The sequence below is a fragment of the Trichechus manatus genome, unplaced genomic scaffold (genome assembly GCF_000243295.1).
Source record: "Trichechus manatus latirostris isolate Lorelei unplaced genomic scaffold, TriManLat1.0 scaffold00167, whole genome shotgun sequence".
NCBI classification, from domain to species: domain Eukaryota; kingdom Metazoa; phylum Chordata; class Mammalia; order Sirenia; family Trichechidae; genus Trichechus; species Trichechus manatus.
The window spans coordinates 19,829-42,667 of record NW_004444103.1 but is presented as its reverse complement, the minus strand read 5'-3'; the positions used below and the strand labels follow the sequence as shown (position 1 = coordinate 42,667).

The window sequence follows — 22,839 nt, the reverse complement described above, 5'->3', positions numbered from 1 at the left end:
TACAGATTAAAGAAATAATAAAATAATATCATGGATAACTATAATATAATAAATTCAGGAAAATAGGTAACATGGATATACTCTTATAGAAATGTAAAATTCCAAAATTGGCACAATAAAAAACAGAACATCTAAGCAGACAAAAAACCACTATAGAAACAGAAAGTGAAATAATTGGAGAATACCCACTAAAAAGTTACTTATGCTCTAAGAAACAATGAGTTTCTCCCTCTATGTGTAACGACATGAAAAAAGTTCATTATATAAAGTGACCAAAGTTGCAGGCCTATATTTTTAGTGTGATGCTATTTGAAAAAATGTATGTATACACATAATATGCACATGTTCTTAGGGAAGAAGTCAGGAAAATTATACCCCAAACTGGGGTCCTGGTTAGGGCAAGAGTGAGATTAACTTTATAGACTCTATGTTGTTTCAAAATCTTACAAGTACCAATTACTTTTATTATAAAAAAAATACGGTAGATAAAAACAAAACTTGATGAAATCCAAGAAGGTCAACATTTAAAACAACACTGAAAATACCCAGAAGAATGTAGCTCTTTTCCGGAGACCAAGAAAGCTTCTGGAAAGTGTAGAAGAGAATTGGCTGGACTGAGAGTCACAAGTAATGGCCAATACATGCTTTGACTTCTGAAAGGAAACTGCACAGTCAGCTGGGAAGTGGGCAGCCAAAGATTTGGCCCGTTCCTGTGGCCTCCAACTAGCTAAGGCACAGGATCTACACTGATTAGGAAAGTGAGCAGCCAGTGCTCTATCGTGTGGAGACTGCTTTCTAAGGCAGACAGAGAGATATTCAGCTTCTTTCATTCCATCAATATGTCTATATTCCCTTGGAAACAACTCCCAGTGTGCCACAGGACCAGAGGTAAAAAGAAATGATGCATTGGACCTTGGCATGTATACTTCCTTCATATAAAGCACTATAATTGATGGCGGCCACAGAAAGAGCCTGGAAGCAGTGCAGTTTTCATTACTGCATCTAGATAAAGAGTAACTGACTGCCTCAGATTTTCTAAGACATGCATTCTCTTCCCCATACAGAATGGTGCAGGGACAAGAGACAATCCTATGGAGTATTTAAAAAAAAAAAAAAAGAATGCTGCATAAACTGGCAATGGAGGAAGAGGCTGCACATAACCTACATTTTAAAATTTATATAATTTTAAATCTGAAAGGGAGAGTCTACCAGTATCGTCGTTGACCATAAAAGGGGTTAAGAGAAATCCCCACATCACGTCCGTTGGCAAATACTAGAACTAGACAGATGACCTTCTCCAGGGCAACTGGAGGGAAAATATCATTTTACAGATCCTGACATAGGACCTACAAAATTATTTTGTAGCACAAAGGAAGTATTAGCCAAAGACTCAAAAGAACAGCAGCCTCTGAATACTACTGGCTATAGAGTATATAAGAATATTTTACAAAACATATACTAGATAACAGCCAGAATGCTCCTTAGAAGCAAGGATAGCGAGACTTCGTCTCACACATTTTGGACATGTTATTTGGAGGGATCAGTGCCTGGAGAAGGACATCATGCTTGGTAAAGTAGATGGATGGGTCAGCAAGAAAAGAGGAAGACTCTCAATGAGATGGATTAATACAGTGGCTGCAACAATGAGCTCAAGCATAATAACGATTGTGAGGATGGCACAGGACCGGGCAGTGTTTTGCTTTGCTGTACATAGCGTCACTGTGAGTCGGAATCAACTCGACGGCACCTAACAACAACAACATACTAGATAATTCTGTTTTAAGGTGGAATGAGGCTTTCCAACAATCCCACGACATATTCTCTCTCAACTTCCTGTTAACATATCTATGAAAACACAAGGGAAAAAAATTAAAAAGCTCTAGAGAAAATAAGATTTATGGTTAACCTACTGCTAGAAACTGAGAGGACTGCACTAAAAATAGGACTTAAGAGTTCAATGGAAAATCATAATTAGTTGACCCATGTTTTGCTGTGAAATAGAATAAACTCTCTGGCTCTGAAGGTGTTGGGGCATACTTCCCTCCTCCCTCTATCACACTGCCTGCATCTCCTGCCACTGAGACTTGGAGTCTGTAAATCAGAAAGCTAGGCAATCACTTCTCCACTGAATAGGAAATACATGTCCAAAATACTATTATTCTCATCTCACTGCACTCAACACAGTTTTCTATATTTGTCTGGAGACTGTAACTAAGCGGAAAAACAAGCAAAAAACTTGGCAAGAAACCACGGGGTAGCAGCTAACGCTGAGCATTTTGATTTTAATGATGAATCAATTCAGTCTGAGAACCAGGCTTTGGAAATAAGTGGAGTTTCTACAACAATACAGCTGAGCTACCTAAGTTATAAGTCTGCCAAACACAGGAAACAGGGCTCGAATCTAAGCACAATAAATTGCAGTCTAGTTGCTGAACTTGCCTATCGCTCCAGGTTCACGATTAGGATAAGGTAGGCACATACATTTCCATGGGATACACACTGGTGCTGAAGGGGATTTTTATTGTTCAAAACTGAAAAGTGGAGGGGGTGGGGGTAAGAGAAACCAAAACAAAACAAATGATGACAATGTGGGGAGTTTGTTTGGGAAAAAAAAAAAGAAAAGAAAAAGAGAAATGACTTATCTTCTCGAACACTTGTAAGAGTTTTCCTTTGTAAGCTTGGAGTTGCCTCAGGCTCACAATGAGAAGCTGATACACTTTTGACTCTTACTCTTCTAGACTGAGTACCTCCTGAAGGCAGAGAAATTATCTATCTCACCTCTGTATCGCTAGCACATCGTAGATACTGAAACTCATATGTTCAGCTGAAGGGTTTTTAAAGTTTTTCCCTGAAAAACGTTTCAAACCAAGAGTTTACATGCCCAAAACAGCAGCCTCAGTCTCTCTCACTGTCTCAAACAAACTGATACAGCTCAGCTACGATGGGAGACGGGCAGTTAGGTCTAGAGATGTGCTCCAGCATACAGGAAGTAGAATTTAGGGTTACTATGAGAGAGGAAATCAGATATTCAACCCCTTTTCTTGACAGATTATTAAAAGCCTTCTGATAGTGTAGGAAAACATTATCACTGCCTCCTGTTGTATTTCCAGTATTACTTCAACTATTTAAGGCAGCACTCATTTGCAGTCAACTCCATGATAGCTTTTGCTCCAGAATCCTGAAGTGGTTAACAGCGCAGGCTCTGAACAGAGGTATCTGATGTCAAGCACTGACTCTAGCACTTAGTAAAGCTAGCTTATCAATCAAGCCTCCATTATCAATTATCAGGAAAATTGGTTGTTGTAAGGTCAGATACATGTGAAGTACTTAGCACAGTACCTGGTATATAACAGCCAGAAATATTTTCTATATAGACATACCTGCTATGATTCTTTCCCTCATATCGTGCCTCAGCTCAACCTGGGACAAATAAATGAAACAGTTAAAATGTGTGTATTTATTTATTCTTCACTAATACTGAACTAGGCAGATCTGCATTTCAGTCTTTAGTAACATATATAATATACATATTATATACAAATATACAGTAATGTTTGTATAAAACTGCATAGTCATGATTTTAAATTTGAAAAACCTTGTCTGGTAAAAATTAGATTATTATACTGAGTTAACAGCTCATCTGACGTTTAGCCTGTGATATAGGTATTTTATATAACAAACAAACAAACAAGAAGGGTAACATGATTTAAGTAACTAACATTCTAAATCTGACCACTTTATTAGATGGAGGTGGAATGGACTAACTGCTAACAGCATGGAGAGAAACACGCAATCAAAGCACATAATTATCCTAAAATGTCACTGTCAGTACCTAAACAAACAATTCTGCCACTTCCACTTAAAGCAAATCACTCATTTAAGTTTACTGTAGTTCATTTAAAGAAACACTTCTATAAGCAGTACTTGTTTAACAGGCTGCTCTGGACAAAAGCAAAACAAAACAAAGCAAAACAAACCCACTAGCAGCTATTTACCTTGCACTTAGTAAAAGCTAAGAGATTTAAAGTAAGGGCATTTTCTAATCCCATGCCCATGCTAAAACCATCAACACTGCTGACGTGAGAATCCAGGCAGGAAATGAAGGCCAGTGTGGGATGAAGGACAGAGGGGGAATTAGTAGCTGAGAGACAGAAAACTCAACCGGAAAAATGATTTTTAGTGAACAAAACAGCTTCTCCAAAAGGACTGCAGAAAGTAAATGAAAGCACAGTTCTCCTATATACTTATAAACTCGTATCTGTTTTTTGTTTACACCCCTGGGAACCATCATGCTGGATATTCTGAGCAGGAGGGGCGTTTCTAACATACTAACAGGAAGGCATTAAGATAACAACACAATGTCTATATGTCAAAAAAAATTTAAATAGTCGTTAAAATGGAGACATAGACTGTATTTCAAAACTAAATCTAAGAGCTAAATCTCATGTGTTTTATAACAATCTCATATAAATAGTAATACTTTCTAAAATTACAATATTCTACATATGCTAAGCTAGGTGGCAATATTAGATAAGATCTTCTGCAACCATTGTGTCAAAAATCTGATAGCAAATTTTCTGTTCTGTTCCACTGATGACATTATATGACTTGATGAAGCATTCCAGCCATGGATACGCATCTACAAATCAAAAAGAAAATGTTATTTAACCATTAAAACTAAACATATACCTCTGAAATATGTATCTAAGCATACAGCTTAACTAGAAAATTTAACATATATTCAATGTAGCTTGAAAAGCAAAATGCACTTAGGAAATTTAACATTATCCACTCTTCCAAATACACATTGGATTCATATTATTGTTTTGAAGCAATCATGATTAATTTGAATGTTTTTTCCCCAACAACAGATAAATGTGATTAAATCTGGAGTTTTCAAAATGTGTGATAGCTAAGGTATTAAGTTATTTCATCCCCAACTTTTATTCCTTTTTTAATTGCTGACTGCTTATTAACCACCCCTGGTCTTTTCTTGATTAACTGGAAAGAAACTCAACATGAACTTCAAATCAACTCAAGCCCTTGCACCTGTTGGATGACACACCCATTAGGTACCAGGTACTGAGCCCTGGCAATGACAGAAGCAATAGATGCCATTTCCAAGCTCTGGTTATGACCATGGTAAATTTACTTATAACTTCTAGAAAAGTTTATGTTTCCTCAAGTTCTGGTGTTAGAGACATCCAATATAGTACTCAACACTGGCAAGAGTGAAGTGAGACAGGCACTGTGCTATACTACTGGTATGACTATAAATAGGTAAAACAGTCTTCAAAAGCAATCTGGTGGTATGTATCAATAGCCTATCAGGCCCATGCTTTTTGATATGATGTTTTATTTCCACAATTAGATTAAAAATGAGAGGAATTTACGAAACTTTACTTACAATGGTGAAAAATTAGAAACAATCTAAATGTTCAGCAGTAGGAAACGTTTAAAAAAAACACACTAATATTTTTTGCTCTCAGAAAAAATAGCCAACACAAATTAAAACTGGCAATAAATAAAGGTATAAAAGTTAAACTTTTATGGATGAAAAAAACTCCTATCTTTTTGGAATTCTTACAAAATGCAAAAACTGACCAAGGGAAAATAAAGTCTGACTAAAAATAACATGTAAAAGTTAAACCAACAACAGCTAAATCTGCAGCTGGTAAAATTTATTACTGATGAAAAATTGTTAGAAGAACTAAATTGTCTTAATATAATTTAGATCTGCAAGTTTCAACATAAATAGAAATAACAGCCACAGAAGGAAATCTGTGGCAGTAGGTGTAATGAGTACAATCTGACCTGAAAATACATGGTTGATGAATCAAATGCTTATATTATACAGAAAACTATAGCAATAAAAATAATTAGTAAATAAAAACTTGTAAAATTTGAAACTAGTTAAGATTGAAAAGAAAATTCATCAATGAATTAAATTGGCTAAATGGAGTTTACAGAAAATGTTTCTTGCCAAAATCTCATCTCTAACTGGTATAATTTCAATGAAAATGTTTGTATGCATAAATACAGTGTTTATTGTTCCTTTGATCAAAACTGCTTGGCTTTATTTTACTTCCAAATAATTACAACATTATCATACAGTAATCACTCACTACTTAGTAATTCATTTAGATTCAGATTTAAAAAATATTCATACTTCTAAAAGTCCACAGATTAGATATAAGCTAGGTGCTATTTAAAAAAAAAAGAGACTAGGATTAAAATATTATTGCCTACCAATTTTTGTTCCTGGAGGACAAAACATATCCATGATCATATCCATACTTTTCTGAAGGTCATCATTGATTAGGATTTCTGATGCTGGAATCTGGAAGAATTTGTCCTATAAAAATAAAATTATATGATAGAAAAAAAGGAAATGATGTTGCTCTTTATTTAAAATATAACTAATAAAAAAGCGTTTCAATATTTTCTAATTAACTAAAATAATCTAGACTAGTTCACTCTATCAAGATTACTGGATTTGTAAATTACAGTGCTGGTATAAACTTTGAAATCTGATTTACTACATTAATCTACAAACAGCTTTCAGGTATTTTACAATCAAGCTAAATTTCTTTGACTTAAAATGATAAAAATGAGGATTAAAAAAAAGTGAGCTGACTATTCTCTTTGTGTAAATCGAGTAATAAGTTTAAAAGGGTATAACATATGGTATGTATTTATGTTTAATTTTTACCTCCCCCATTAGATTATAGCTTCAGGAGGGAAGGGATTTTACTTGCTTTGCTCACTACTGTATCCCCATCATATACAGCAGCACGTGGCACACAGCAGGTGCTCATTAAATATTTATTAAAAATGGATAAATAAATTGGGTAGGTGGGTGAAAAATTCTCCTCTTAATCCCACTGGAAACCTCATGCCTTTCCCAATGTGTGTAGTAAAAACTCTAACACTGCCCCAAATGAGGTCTGGCCTTTGCCCTTGTCTTCTGGGAGGTAATCTCTAAGCCCCTGGAATATCATGCCTGATAGGAGTGTCTTTGTCCGGGGCCTTGGGTCATACCTAGAGTCTAACAAGACAATTTAGGGCAGGGGTTTTAGGGCACATAGTATCAGCTTGCCCTCCAGAAGGGTTGGAGACTGAGATGAGCCCTGTGAGCATTCAACCATGACTAATCAAAACTCTGGACAACAAGGCTTGGGTAAGCGTTCCCTGTGGGCAATACTCCTCATGTATTAAAAACGTCCATGACTTCACAGAGAAAGGACGACTGGAAGCTCCGTCTGGAGCTTTCCTGGACTCTGCCCTATACGTCTCTTCCCTTGGCTGATGTGGTGTCAGCAGTAAAGGTGGTCTTATGGACTGCACCCTAACTTCACACATTGACAACAACCTCCCAGTTAAAGTAACTTTGTTCTCTAGACTATGAAATGTGGAGGCTTAAAAAAGGACAGTGAAATGCTGACTACAGACAACGCCTAGATGGTATGGCCATGCCTCTGCCTTTTGGCCCCTGAAGCAGAATTTCTGCATGGTATGGAGAATGACTCCTCAGATACCTATTCTTCAACTTTTCACTATTCAATTTTAAGACTTAAAACGTCAAATCAGAAATGAGATAAATACACATGCAAATTAAGATTCATGCCATCTTATTTTATTTATTCTTTCAAGCTGCCTTAAATCCTTTCAGGAATAAAATAAGTATAAAGGTATCAAAATTTTACAAAACACACTATTTTTTAGCTAAATATGTTTACTATCTCTGTTACTTACAGAATCCATAAGATAAGCTTCCAGAACTCCTGTTCCATCATCAAAAGTAAATGTCATAACAAACACATATTGGAGGGGTACAACACCCAGTACTAGTGAAGGAAAAAAAGATCAAACCATGAGTCAGTATTTCTTATATTCAAGGTAAAGTAAAAATTGTTTTATGATAGTATGCACCTACTTTGATTGCTAAAATAAATCATGAGATAAAAGAAAAACTTACACACACACCACTATATTAAGCTCATTTTGCAGAATCATTTTGGAACATTACACTGTACCTGTACAGTGACAATATTTCATAAATATTACAAGCAATTGAATCTTTGATTAAATATTAATATAATGTATCTTTAAAATGAGAGACCATGATAAAAACCATAAAAACTGATTCATGAAATGCAATTAATTACATGCTAGCCTTATGGAAGACAAAATTTAAATATCAGAATATTCTAAAAATAGCATACAATTCAATATTTATGATTTTATAACATGTCTATCCTCTTTGCATTAAAACCATAAGGAATCATTTGTTATTTTTTAAGAGACAGCTTCTCGTTAAATGGACAAAAATTTTAGAATCTGGGATTTCATAATTTGCTAAGATTAGGAAGAAAGAAGAAATTAAAGAGATCCTAAATCATATAAAAATTCATATATTAAGATGAACATCTTTGTTTTTCGTAATGGAAGACACACAATATACGTATAAAATGGAATATTATCTTCTACCCATGAAAAGCAAGTAAGAAGAATGAACTAGGCATGTGAATATGATAGGAACTGTTACTACAGATTGACTTTTAGGATTCAAAAAGGTGTGAATAGGTTAAAACTCTGAGTTAAAAACAAGAAAGACAAACTTGAAACCCACCCTGAGGGACCAAATAAATAAACAATTGCATTAAGAATAGGCTGGGTAGCTTATGTGAAAGTAACCTGGAACTTCACTGGACCACAAATTAATATGAGACAGCAGTATCATACAGCTGGATTAAGAGAGAAAGAAAAAACAAAACCAAAGTATACTAATAAATGGAACCCTGGTGGCACAGTGGTTAAGAGCTGGGCTGCAAATCAAAAGGTCAGCAGCCCCCAGCCACTCCTTGGAAACCCTATGGGGCAGTTTTACTCTGTCCTATAGGGTCACTATGAGTCAAAATCAACTTGATGGCAACAGGTTTGTTTTTTGGTTATACTAATAAATATGCATGCAATGAAATTTCAGGCAAGTAGGAGTGTCCGGTTTTAGGTTAATAATGGTTTTCATTATATTGTGAACTGGCCAAACTATATCTGGAGCCCTATGTCTAGCTTGGAATGCCAATCTTTGAGAAGAGCATAGGTAAAGTGGGATGTTTACTGAGGAGAAGAAAGAAAACATTAACAAGTATGGAAAGTGCCAAAGGAAGCAGGGGTGGCTGCTTGGAGAAATAAAGACTCAGTGGAGGCCTGAGAGATATCTTCTAATGCACAGTCTGTTTATCTTACAGAAGAGGGAATAGATATACTCTGAGTAACAGATATACTCTGAGTAATATACTCTGAGTAATAGATATACTCTGAGGGAATAGATATACTCTGAGAAGTTGGCCCATGTTAAAGTTACAGGCAGGCAGATTTCGCTTCCAATTAAGAACTACCTAAATGGCAGGAACATGCTGCCTTGCAACAGAATAAGTACTCTGTCACTAGAAAGGAGCCCTGGTGGTGCAATGGTGAAGTGCTCTGCTGCTAATGGAAAGGTCAGTGGTCCAAACCCGCCAGTGACCTGGAGATGCGCTCCCATAAAAAGTACAGCCTATGCATTATGCAGAATGAAATAAGTCAATCACAAAAGCACAAATACTGTATGAGATCACTATTATAAAAACTCATGAAAAGGTTTACACACAGAAAAAAACAATCTTTGATAGTAACAAGGTGGGGAGGGAAAAACACTAACTAGACAATAGATAAGTGGTAACTTTGGTGAAGGGTAAGACAGTACACAATACTGGGGAAGTCAGCACAACTTGATCAAGACAAGGTCATGGAAGTTTCATAGACACATCCAAACTCCCTGCGGGACTGAGTTACTGGGCTGAGGGCTGGGGACGGGGGACATCTAGCTCAACTGGCATAACATAGTTTACAAATAAAATGTTCTACATCCTACTTTGGTGAGTAGCATCTGGGGTCTTAAAAGCTTGTGAGTGGCCATCTAAGATATTCCACTCATCCCACCCCGTCTGGGGCAAGGGAGAATGAAAAAAAACCAAGAACACAAGGGAAAGATTAGTCCAAAGGACTAATGGACTACAATTACCACAGCCTTCAGTACAACTAGACGGTGCCCAGCTACAACCACAAACTGCTCTGAGAGGGGTCACAATAGAGGGTCCCGGACAGAGCTAGAGAAAAATGTAGAACAAAATTCTAATTCACAAAAAAGACCAGACTTACTGTCTGACAGAGACTGGAGAAACCCCGAGAGTATGGCCCCTGGACATGTTTTTAACTCAGTACTGAAGTCACGCCTGAGGTTCACCTGTCAGTCAAAGATTAGACAGGCCCATAGAGCAAAATGAGACCAAATGGGCACACCAGCCCAGGGGCAAGGACAAGAAGGCAGGAGGGGACAGGAAAGCTGTAACAGGGAACCCACGGTCGAGAAAGGGAGAGTGTTGACATGTCGTGGGATTGGCAACAAGTGTCAGAAAACAATATGTATATTAATTGTTTAATGAGAAACTAATTTGCTCTGTAAACCTTCATCTAAAGTACAATAAAGAAAGAAAAAGAATCAAAACAAATTATAGCCTACAAAACCCTATGAAGCGGTTCTACTCTGTCATATAGGGTCATTGTAAGTCGGAATTGACTCAATGGCAAACTGCTGCAGCTGTCACAGGAAGTGCTTTAAGCAAAGGTTGGATGACCACAGTTAAGTATATGTTATAAAAAGATTTTTATTGTTCAAGCTAAAGACTTGTAATAGGTGAAAAGTTGTAATTGCTTTCTCTAAAATCCTTTTCCATCCCAAGATATTATGAACTGGAGAGATTTTTCAGAACCTGTATTTATGATTAATGCTAAAACAAACTACTGGATATTAAAATACGTATTATGATTAAAAATACTGGCAGAAGCTTGAAAGTGAGTTTGCAAGTATTTTAAACATGCACACTTTTATTACAATCACTGTGAATGGTTTTAAATAAGGAAAGTTAAACTTCAGCTCAGCCTTTGCTCTGGTTTTACTATATTCACAAATACTGAAATATAAATCAGTGAGATGGCATTATACAGTTAAAATTGTAGGATATGCAAATTTTACTAACTTTCTGCCACAGAAGAAGGAATCCATGATGTTTTATCAACCAGGGAATTTAGATTTTGTATTGATTTCAACCTGGAACACTGTTTACATCTGCAATTAATAAAAGAAAAAAAACAAATACTTAAAAATAATTTATTATATAATTCATTTATTATAACCAATGTAATTATAATTTAGTTTTGCTGTTCAAACATGCACAGCTTAAAAAGTAAGTTATTAAACAAAAGAGTGTGCACCTTCTGTATTGTAATGTCCTTGTTTCAAATAAAGAATTATCAAAAAATATGCTTTCTACATAAAAGCAAATAAAAAAATAGCATGAGTCAGAATAAATAATACTAAATGGAGAATAAGGAGACTGGGTGCCAGGGTTCAGATTGTTACTTAATCGATTTGGCTCTTAATTTCCATATTTGGTACAATGAAAAAGTTGAAGGAGATCATCTGTAAAGGCTCTTTAATTTTATGTCTCTGAGCAATATTTATCAGCCAAAGTCTCAATTAAATGCAGCTACTAGGTGAAAATCTTTTTTGTCTAAAACAGTCAATCCTACTAAGATTTTGGGTATTTAATCTTTTTAATAAACACATTCAGAGGTTATTAGTTTCTGTTGCCTAATACTAGAGCTATCTTTTGTAATAAAATAAAAAATTATACAATATACTAAAATTGTACAGAATTTAGTATAAGGATTTGGCTTTACTTACATAAAACATATTTTAATTATAAGTAATTTATTTTTTGCTTGACTATGTATCATAATGTTTATGAGATGTTGATCAGAAAATATACTTTAAAAATACACTTGAATAAAAACATAAAAATATAAAAATTTTATCCCCCTTTCCACTCTTCAAATATATAAATATTTCATCTCTAACAGAAATAAATAATTAAAAAACATTACTGACTAGATAAAAGTATTTTAATAAGGAAACTAAGGTATCGGATAAATCAGCAGCAGCTACAGCAACAACAAAATTATCTGCAGGAAAAAAGACTATTAAATGTATTTTGCACAATGTGCCAAAAACTCTGCTAAATGCATTATTTTGTTTAATCCTCACAACAACTAGGTAGAATGGGTTTTATTACTATTCTCATTTTTAAAATTAAATAACTGAAACATACGCAAGATTAGCTACTTGCTCTAAGTCACATAGCTAACAAGGAGAAGAGTCAAAACAAAAGAAAACAGAATTTCATGGGTTTTTATTTTTTAATTAACTGGTGGGTAAATCTTGATGAAACTGACTTTGAGGTCATGAGTCCAATAAGAAATATAACTAAGGACTGTGATGGTTAATGTTATGTGTCAACTTGGCTAGGCTATGATTCTCAGTGGTGGGGCAGACACTGGACTGTTTGCTTTTCCTTGATATAATATAATACAATCACTTTCCATGACGTGATCAGTTAATCAGTTGAAAGGGGAGTTTCTTTAGGGTAAGGCGTGCCTCCAGTATGTAAGTGGATGTTCTGGCAAAGCTTGGTCTCTCTCTCTTGATCCTGCACTCTTCTTATCACGTGACCTCTGGTTCTCAGGATGGAGGCCTGCAGAAGTCTCCAGCCTGCCAACTGACCAGCGGATTTTGGATTCACCAGCCCCTGCAACGCCAAGCCAGCAGAGGTTTCCAGTCTACTAACTGTCTGATGGATTTGTGACTTGCCAGGCCCCATAACTGCGTGAGCTATTTCCTAGAAGTAAATCTCTCTCTCTATGTATATGTACCACTGGTTTGCTCCTCTAGAGAACGCAGGCTAAGACAAGGACAATAGGTACCTCAGAGTAAAAATAGCTATGACCCAGGGATTCAACCCAGTGGCTCACTAGTTCCACTTTATGACTGAAACTTTGTAAAATTTTGTATATGGTATATGGGACAAAACCCACAGCAATTTCTGCAGGCTTACCAAAGACTTTAGAAGTCACAATCAGAGAGATATGAATGTAGCATGTAATTCTTCAATTTAAATCAAGATAGACACTTACAACAATGAGATGTAACCACCACCTGTCAGTCAATTTGTTAGACTATGGTGACTTGTGCGCTGCTATGATGCTGGAAGTTATGCCACCAGTATTTTAAATACCAGCACGGCACCCATGTAGACAGGTTTCAGCGGTGTTTCCAGACTAAGACTAGGAAAAAAGGCCTGGTGATCTACTTCTGAAAATTAGCCAATAAAAACCCTATGGATCACAAAATAATATTGTTTGATACAGTGTTACTATCATGAAAATGGTGCAGAACCAGCAAAGTTTTGTTATGCTGAGCCAACCTGATGGCAACAACAAGAAGTAACAAGTGCTACCAACTGGGAACAGGAAAAGGAGTGAGATGGTATAACAAGATGTATTTCTGTAATCCAAGGTTTTTTAAAGCCAAGCAGTTCCAGGGTGATCGTTAATATTTTATTTTCACCCCCTTCTTCCAAATCAAGAAATCTTCTAAATCTTTCTAGCTCCTAATATATTCTATTATCTTCCATTTCTTAGTAGCAACAAACTGTTTAACTAAGTGGTTCAAATTGTGGAATTTAATTACTCCACTTCTAGTAGGTATGGAGCTCTGAAACTTTATCTGTAACTAGCATCTAAATTTTCATAAAAGAAAACAAATGAGTTATTACTCTCTGGCTGAGGTTCAAAAACTTGGTAACCTTACACCTAGTATGTACTCTTCAATACATATGCTAATTAAAAGAACCTAGTACATACAAGCTGGTATTCAATAAGTATCTACTGAACATATACCAACCAGTGGGATAGAATAATAAAAATAAAAACTACTGAAACAGTTTTTAATTCTAAAAATGCCCAGAGTTTAAAACATACCCATAGTGGTGTATATTCCCTTGTATAAGGAATGGTGCTGAGAGGTCAAGGAGTTCCAGGTCTTCATTGCCAGATCTCACAGGAATTACACTATGAAACTTGTTTGAGAGTTTGCAGATTTCACTGAGTGCACCTCCTGTTAAAAAAGAATAAACAAACCCTTCAAACAGCACAAATACAATGCGGCAAAATGGCCTCCCTACTAAGTGACAAATGAACTATAGTAAAGGCCCAAAGGGACTGACAGAAAAAGGCAGTAAGAGTCATAAATTGAGAGATTCAATACAGTTACTGTGAAAAATAATAATTTGTAAAGTTAGGATCTTGCACATTGATTAAATATACTACTGTACAAAAATGCTGAGACTTGAGTAAAATATAGGGCTTGTGAAATGCTAACAACAATATTCTTAACTTTATACAAATCTTCCTTTTATACCAGGGACACTGTGCTTCAAATAATCAAAAAACCATAAAGCTGACAGCCAAAGTATAACAAGATTTTCACTATTCTGATTTAAAAGACAACTGCATAAGGCAAATTATAAAACTGTGTTGATGGACTTATATAAAGATGTAATTTGTATGAAAATAATAACACAAAGGAGGGGGAAGGAATGGAGGTATATTGGAGCACAGTTATGAACTACTGAAATTAAGTTGTTATTAATCTGAACTAAATTGTTTATAAATTAAGATGTTAACTGTAATTCCCAGGGCAACAACTAGTAAAATAACTTAAAAGAAAAAAGAAGCAAAAGAAATAAGAAGGGAATTAAAATGCTATACTAGAAAATATCCATTTAACACAAAGGCAATAAGGAAGGAAAAGAGGAACAAGAAAGATGTTAAGACATATAGAAAGCAAATAACAAAATGGCAGATGTAAATTCTACCTTATCATTAAGTACATTAAATTAAATGGACTAAACATTCCAATCAATGAGCCTTTGGCTTGAGTATAATATTCAGAAATATGATAAAATAAAAATAGCTTGCATTAGTATGTTACCCTTTTAAATTTCAAAGGGCTTCTAAATATACTCTCATTTGACTTCCATTAACAGCTCTGTAAGGTAAAGTGCTATTACTCTGGATGAACTTTGTTATTCAGTACAATTTACTGGGAGTCAGTTACATGTCAGTTGTACTATGCTAGGTACTAAAGATACCTAGACTAAAATAAACATATACCCTGTCCTTAGGAAGCTCACAGTCTAAAAGGGAAACAACAAAACACATATATAATACAAGGCGAGAAATGCTCTACTAGAATTATATACAGTGTGTAATGAAAGCACAAAGTAATAAGAATCACTTAAACCTACCCTATGAATCAGAAAAGTGGTTAGTACATGTAGGTGCTCATTAATTATTTGATATGAATTGCTGAATAAAGGTAATTACTGAGCTTACTTTTCTAGAAACAGTGGAAAGGAAATTTTCAGGAGAGAGAATAGCAATGGCATGGCAAAGAGGCACAGAAAAACCTGCTGGGTTTAGGGACGTGTCACCAGTTTGCTATGGCTGGAGGGTCAGATGGGAATTGAGGAACAGCAGATGAGACTGAAGTTTGTGGGATGAGTGGTAATTAAAGACTGGATTGGGGGCTAAAGGGGAGCTTCTTTATTCAAGCTTCCTTTGGACCTTTAAGGCCAGCTTGGCTTTCATACAGAATTCTGTAAGAGGCAGGATAACAGAGTAGGACCCTAAGGCAGACCTGACATCCTTTTAGTTGGCCCTATGAGGACAGCTCTTATAGAACATGACATGGCCATGGCTTTATTTTTAGGGCATACAAATAGTCTTATTCCACTTTTTTTTGTTCCCCCCCACCTCCATTTACAGCATCTCATGGTACAGATTAAAATATTGCCAATGGATTAAGACATCACATTTCACTTTATAGCCAACTTTTAAAAAATGCTAGTACATGTTGGTAGGGAAGAGGAATAGGTCATCTCATATGATGCTAAAGCATGTGCACATGGGAATATGCTTTACTTGAATGTAACTCAACAACATTTAGTTAATGCCTCCTTATGACCAAAATTACACTTCATTGAAGGAGAAATAAAGTTCATCACAGAATTACTTACTACGTCAAAAAACAGGAAACAACTCAGTTCTACCACTTACTAGCCATATTGGGCAAAAGAATTAACCTCTCTGTGCCACAGTTTTCTCATCTATAAAAAAACAGCATATAATAGTACCACATAGGGTTGTTGTGATGATCAAATGAATTAATGTATAGAAATCACCTACAGTAGTTTCTGGCACACTGTAACTGTATTAAAAAGAGAGCTATTTTCATGAAAATGATACCAATGTTTATATACATGTGCATTCATATATATACATATACATACTTTCTAAATTTTTTAAATGATTATTTTTATAAATAGAAAAATGTCATCAATAAAAATGATAATAAGTAAGCTTATCTTGGTACACTTATAAACTATAGCCAAATATTTCTCTAATACAAATGAAAGATTTTTCTCTTTTATTATGCATGGTTATAAGAGGAAAAAGAACTTTAAGGAAAAAAATGAAACTTCACAATTTGGCACTGAAAAAACTAAATGTATATGGAATATATGTTAGATAAATATATGGAAAAGAAATGTAAAAATAAATGTAACTCAAAATTTCATTCTTTTAAAACTTGTCAAGTTATCTTTACTTGTTTCAACAATCCCTTCCTTGATTTAGATATTAATGAATGGCTTTTATCCTATTTTTATGAAACAACAGTGACATCCAGAGGCCAATCTAAGAGCAACTGTACATAAGCAAGCAGCCTCTTCATTATTACTCAACATGAGCTTGGATCTGACAAGACTACGTGAAAGAATCAACCAGCATGGCTAAATGCAAATGCTTGATTTTAATGTATAATTTCTTTAATTCAAACACACACAAATATATATATTTGAATCTAGTTTTTAAATAAAATGTGCTCCATTTTATTAAATTTAAATTAACAAGATTTTGACTTTATATACAATAGGCTGCCTATAAAATATATTTTACAATAGTCAGAGAAAGACATATGCAAAAGCAGCATTCTAATAAAATCAGATAGTAAAAAATATAATAAAAAAACTGACCTTCTATCAAAATTAGACACTCATTTGAAAGTGGGAGAATACCATTATTTTTCACAAAATGAATGGCTACTTTTCGTTCTCCTTGATCGTTAGTGGTCCAGACATTGGAATCATATAATGACGTATTTTGTAGTTTGGTATCTGGGGTTTTAGTTGCGCCCTCTTGCAAAATTATATCCAAATCGCCATCATGTGGAACTTCTTGCCTAAGATTATTGACAATGAAATAATAGAAAATAACTTAGGTAAGCGTGAGAATTCTTATTTAACAAATTACCCAGCTACTTTTAAGAGCCATCTACTTTTTAAAAAAATATATGGAGAAAGTTCGATTTTCAGATCTTACAGATTAAATAATTCTTTTTTAATAGACAAATATTTGATGATATTTCGTGGCTAAGTATATACACACCATAATTACACTTCCTTGGTTCTGCGATACAAAAATTACTTATAGTTATTTCTAGCAGCTAAAAAAGTCTAAGAAATTAATGTCTTTTCACATTAATTTAAAAAATAGTATATTCCACAAAGTATTCTTTAAAAGGAGATTATATAAACATAAGAAGAATAATAAATAGTTCAAGCAACAGAACTTGAAATCAAGGAAACCGGCCACCATCCTTGGTAGAACACTATACCCTATGAGGAGAACTTTGCCTCTGTCATCATGCCAAGCTTCCCAGTGGGGAAAAAAAAGGTAGCAGTTCCCTGTCCCTTTCCTCCAGTTGAATATCCATGCAGCACCCAGGTGATCTCACTTTCATAGGGCATCTACTTTACAAAACAATATTCATTTCAACTCGCTTTAATATAATAATTTTAAAAAGTCCTGTGATTAAGTCTGATATAGCAGGCATGATATCCAGAAAGAGTATGATCTGGAATCAAAAGGTCTACGTTCTTGCCCTAGTTCTGTCACCAACAGTATAACCTTAAAACATCTCTTAGCCCCTCTGAAATGGTTTTGTTCAAAAAAAAAAAAAAAAAAAAAGATCACAAGGGGACAAGGGGTTAGGTTTTAAAAAAGCTGTATTTTACATAATTCACTGAACCAAAATTTGATAATACCTCAAGAATGGTATATTTTAATCTTTTTAATCTCAACTACCCATTTCAAGCTTAAGTGGGTAGAAGACAGGTCTTTCATATTTTATTTAAGGAGATCTGATTATCAAAAAGCTCCCAAATAGGATTATATTTACATTTTGGAGAATATGTACTAGTACAGACAGAAATACACAGGAATATACCATAAAAACATACATATACACAAATATATAGAATTGTATATATGTATTTACAACTGTATATGCATATTTAGTGGAATGTGGTCATTGGTAATGTATATTAATTACCTACATTTTCTAAAACATCATTTTATACATTCAAAGGGAAAATAAGCAAACTCCATGAAAAAGACAAATAGGGATTAAAAATAATTTTAAGACTATATCTTGCGTTAAACAAACAAAAAAAAAAAACCCAAGCCTGTTGCCGTCGAGTTGACGGCTCATAGAGACCTTATAGGACAGAGTAGAACTGCCCCACAGGGTTTCTAAGGAGTGGCTGGTGGATTCCAACTGCTGACCTTTTGGTTAGTAGTCAAGCTCTTAACCACTGCACTACCAGTCTTAAGCTAAGAATATATTAATTCTAATATTGTATACACATTTATTTGTATATTTATATAATAACTGATGTTTAGAATAAGGACCTCAAGACACTGAGAAATTCCCAATTACCAAAGTAAAGTGAAATTAAATTTACTGTACACTAGTTATTAAGCAGGACAGAAATATTTCTAACAAGGCTTTCTGGTATCACTTAATTAGAAATCAACTACTGGAATTCTTTCTATCTATGGATTTTAGTTAGTAAAGGTTTATAGTTAAGAAGATATTTTTGTGACAAATGAGACAGTCTCCCCAAATATCTTCACAAGTTATTTTTCATTTGCATGTATCAGCGCTATTAAGCTCAATTTCAGCCGTGAAAACAGTACCTACTTTCATTTGTTATTACTAAGAAAAATCAAAAGGATTTATTTTCTAAGAATGTAGTACTTTCCCTTAAAAAATATCACCATTCTTTCAAAATAACAATATATAAAATCACAATTTACTCCTTGCTAGGACTTATTTAAAATTACATATATGTACACATATATACACAAGGAGCCCCAGTGGCGCAGTGGTTAAGCTCTGCGTTGCTAACCAAAAGGTCAGTGGTTTGAACCCACTGGCGGCTCCACGGAAGAAAAGACTTGGCGATCTGCTCCTGTAAATATTACAGCCTAGGAAACCCTATGGGGCACCTCTACTTTGTCATATAGGGTCTCTATGAGTCAGAATCGGTTCAATGACACACGACAACAACACACATATATACACCAATAATACGAAATGAAAACTTCTGTTCTGTTGTGGAAAATACTTACAGTGTATGACATTCAGGGCAATAAAGTTTAACTGACTGAAACAGTCTCCTGGGCTTATATGACCTCAGTTTTGCTCGGATGCGATATTGTTGAGGAGCTTTTTGTTTCAAAATGGCACACAGTGGGGTTTTCTCCAAATACTGATGATCTGTAAGTACTGTAAAGAGTTTTTAGATAAAATCAGAATAATTTACAAAAATCATAAGAATATTCATGACATGAATCCCCTGAATCAAATATATACAATAAAATCTAATTAATTTAGGTTACATTAACTGTCAGCTCCACGATGGCAAGGATTATGTCTTTATTCCCTGATACACCCAAGATTCACTAGCACAGTCAGGCACACAGTAGGTGCTTAACAAATATCTACTGAATAAATGTTAGATAAGTTGGGCAAGAAATAATTTAATTGTCCAAGAAGTATAAAAAAGTTTTTATAAATGGCAGTAATGGTGATTTCCTGGCTAACTTAGGGAAAACAGCAAGGTTTATTTAACCCATTAAAAAAACCACTGCCGTCAAGTTGATTTCGACTCACAGTGACCCTACAGGACAGAGCAGAACTGCCCTACAGAGTTCCCAAGAAGTGCCTGGTGGATTTGAACTGCCCACCTTTTGGTTAGCAGCCGTAGCACTTAACCACTATGCCACCAGGGTTTCCAAGGTTTACTTAACCAAGTACAAAAATAATATGCTAATTACTAAGCATTTAAAAATATTCACTAAATTATTGATCTTTTAGCCATCTGTTAAGCAACAGTTCACTTAGATTCTGATTGGAATTGGCTACAAAAGAAGGTGACAAAACACATCTTTGCTAAAGAATATGTCAGACAGGATCCTCTCTCTGATATTTCACATTAGTAATCCTCTACTGAACTACATTTTTAGAATCATAGATTGTTCAAGAATGGGAAGGAGTATTTTAAAAAAAGCCCAAACCAGATGCCAATGGGTTGATTTCAACTCATGGTGTCCCCACATGTTTTGGAGTAGAACTGCACTCCATAGGGATTTCAATGGCTGCCTGTTATCTTTAGTAAGTAGGTTGCAAGGTCTTTCTTCAAGGTGCATCTGGGGGGATTCAAATCTCCAAGCTTTTGTTTAGTATCGGAATGCTTAATGGTTTGTGCCACCCAGAGACTCTGAAGGGACATTAGGGGAAATCTAATTCAATGTCACTATGGTGGTGAGCTGGGGAGGAAGAGATGGGGGAAGAGGAGTCATATTGGGAAACAAGTCAGACAAAAGCATTAGGGGTAATTACTTGTGAAATAGTAAAATGGGTCTCCTCAGCTAATTCTGGAAAGAGGGCTTGGGAAAGTATTGGCCAGTTTATACTGGGATAAGTATAAAATTCTTTGGTGACCCTTAACTTAAGGCAGAAATCCTTATTCAACTTGCTAGATATTCCAGTTTAACACATTTCCTATGAAAATAAAACTGGTGCATAAACCTTATGAATCTCAAATGGTTAGGATTATTCCTTTCTGTACCTAGCTTTAATCTAACCAAACCTTTGTTGAATAAATTCTCTTTTAAGGGAGCGAACAGCTAAGGGTGTATAGCAAAACATTTTTTTTTTGTTCTGTTTTTAAAATAAAAGACCACAGGCAGACCTGATCAGCTTAATGTAAAATACTATGTAGTGGAAGTAGTAACTGCTTAAGTTCACGTTTTAAGAGAAAAATTTTAACTTTTTATTTTAAAATTTTTCAAACTTAAAGAAAAATTGCAAGAATAATACAAAGACCTCCTGTATACCCTTCACAAGATTTACCAACTGTTAATATTTTGCCGTATTTGACTTATCAATGTCTCTACTTCTGTCTTTATGTTTATATGTACATTACTGAGTCATTTGAAAATTTTCAGACATCATGTCCCTATATCCCTAAAAACTTCAGTGTGTATTTCAGAAGAGCAAAAAAAAAAAAACACTCATTGACACAACTACAATGCAATTTTAAGCATCAGGACATTTAACATTGATGTATAGTATTATCTAATCAAGACATTATTCAAAGTTCTCTAATTATCCCCATAAAGTTCTTATTAACATTTTACTTTCAGGTCAAACATACAAGCCCAGACCAGACAGTGCATTTAATTTTCATGTCTCTTTGGGCTCCTTTAATGTAGAATGGTTCCTCAGATTTTATCTTTCATGACATGGATATTGATAAATGTCATTTACCATATTTTTACACAAATAATGCCTGCCTTCTATGTTTGTTTGCCAACCTCATCCTCCCCCTGTGAGGTATTTTCATAAGTGCTGCTATGCCAATTTTTTTTACATGTTGCTGTTAAAAAAAGAAAAATTAACATAGCACGCTTAGGAAAATACCTTGCAGGGGAGGGATGTGGTTGGCAAACAAACATAGAAGGTGTGCGTTATTTGTGTAAAAATATGGTATTTTGTAGAATAAACTACTTTAAACTGCTTTTCCTCATAATCAGATTCAGGCTATGCATTTTTGGCGGGAGTGCTACATAAATGATATCGTGTTTGTCCCAGTGCAAGATATCAAGAGGCGTATGATGTCATTGGTGATGTCAACTTTGATCAGTTGGTTAGGGTGGTGTTCACCAGGTTTCTCCATTGTAAACTTATTTTCTCTCCCATGTAATGGATAAGAAGGTACTTGGGACAATAAAAATAGCCCATCCTTCATCAAGAGTCTTCCTACCAGTTAGGAACTCTTGATGATTCTTAACTGAATCAATTATTACTATCACGGTTGCAAAATGGTGATTTTTCAAATTTCATTATTCCTTTTCAATCATTAGTTGTCATTCTATTATAACCAAAGCTTTCCATTCAACCCTATCTATCTATTATTTGTTTATTATCAACATGGACTCATGGATTCCTACTTTATTCAATGAGTTCTGACCCATTATTATGTATTTTGATGCTCAAATTGTCCCAGATTTGGCAAGTGGGAATCCGTTCAAGCTGGTACCTATGCCATTCAATATGTTCCATCATTAACTGAGAACTTCGTTACTTTCTAGCACAACAAAATGTTCCAGACTCAGCTGGCAAGTCCCCTGTCCCACCCCTGAAATCTGCTATTTCTCCAAGGAGCCCTGATTCCTTTTAGGTGGGTATGTTATTTAGAAACCAAGATCTATGCACCAGGTGTGCTCACTGCTACTCAGGTGCCACTGCTTCTACATCTTTTAATGGACAGAGCTAAAATATACACATATACATGTTCATAACTGTACATACATACACACACTTGTATATGTACGAAAATGTATGTGCGTGGATATAGTCATATACACAAACACACATCTGTTATCTATTTTTGTATTTATCTATAAAACCATGAGTACATACTGGTG

The 22,839-nt window shown here is 34.9% G+C and overlaps 1 protein-coding gene across 1 annotated transcript in view; it reads right to left on the bottom strand.

Moving 5' to 3' along the window:
* Positions 1-1,677: 1,677 nt before the first annotated feature.
* The window catches only part of POT1 (protection of telomeres 1), a gene marked incomplete at its 5' end in the record, with an annotated part of 40,878 nt that continues 19,716 nt past the window's right edge, over positions 1,678-22,839 (bottom strand). Inside the window, 7 exons of the mRNA XM_023740894.1 lie at positions 1,678-4,639; positions 6,250-6,355; positions 7,756-7,847; positions 11,082-11,170; positions 13,921-14,056; positions 17,037-17,242; positions 19,477-19,633. Of these exons, the coding sequence (XP_023596662.1) occupies positions 4,527-4,639; positions 6,250-6,355; positions 7,756-7,847; positions 11,082-11,170; positions 13,921-14,056; positions 17,037-17,242; positions 19,477-19,633 (899 nt within the window). The remainder of the gene's footprint in view (positions 4,640-6,249; positions 6,356-7,755; positions 7,848-11,081; positions 11,171-13,920; positions 14,057-17,036; positions 17,243-19,476; positions 19,634-22,839) is intronic.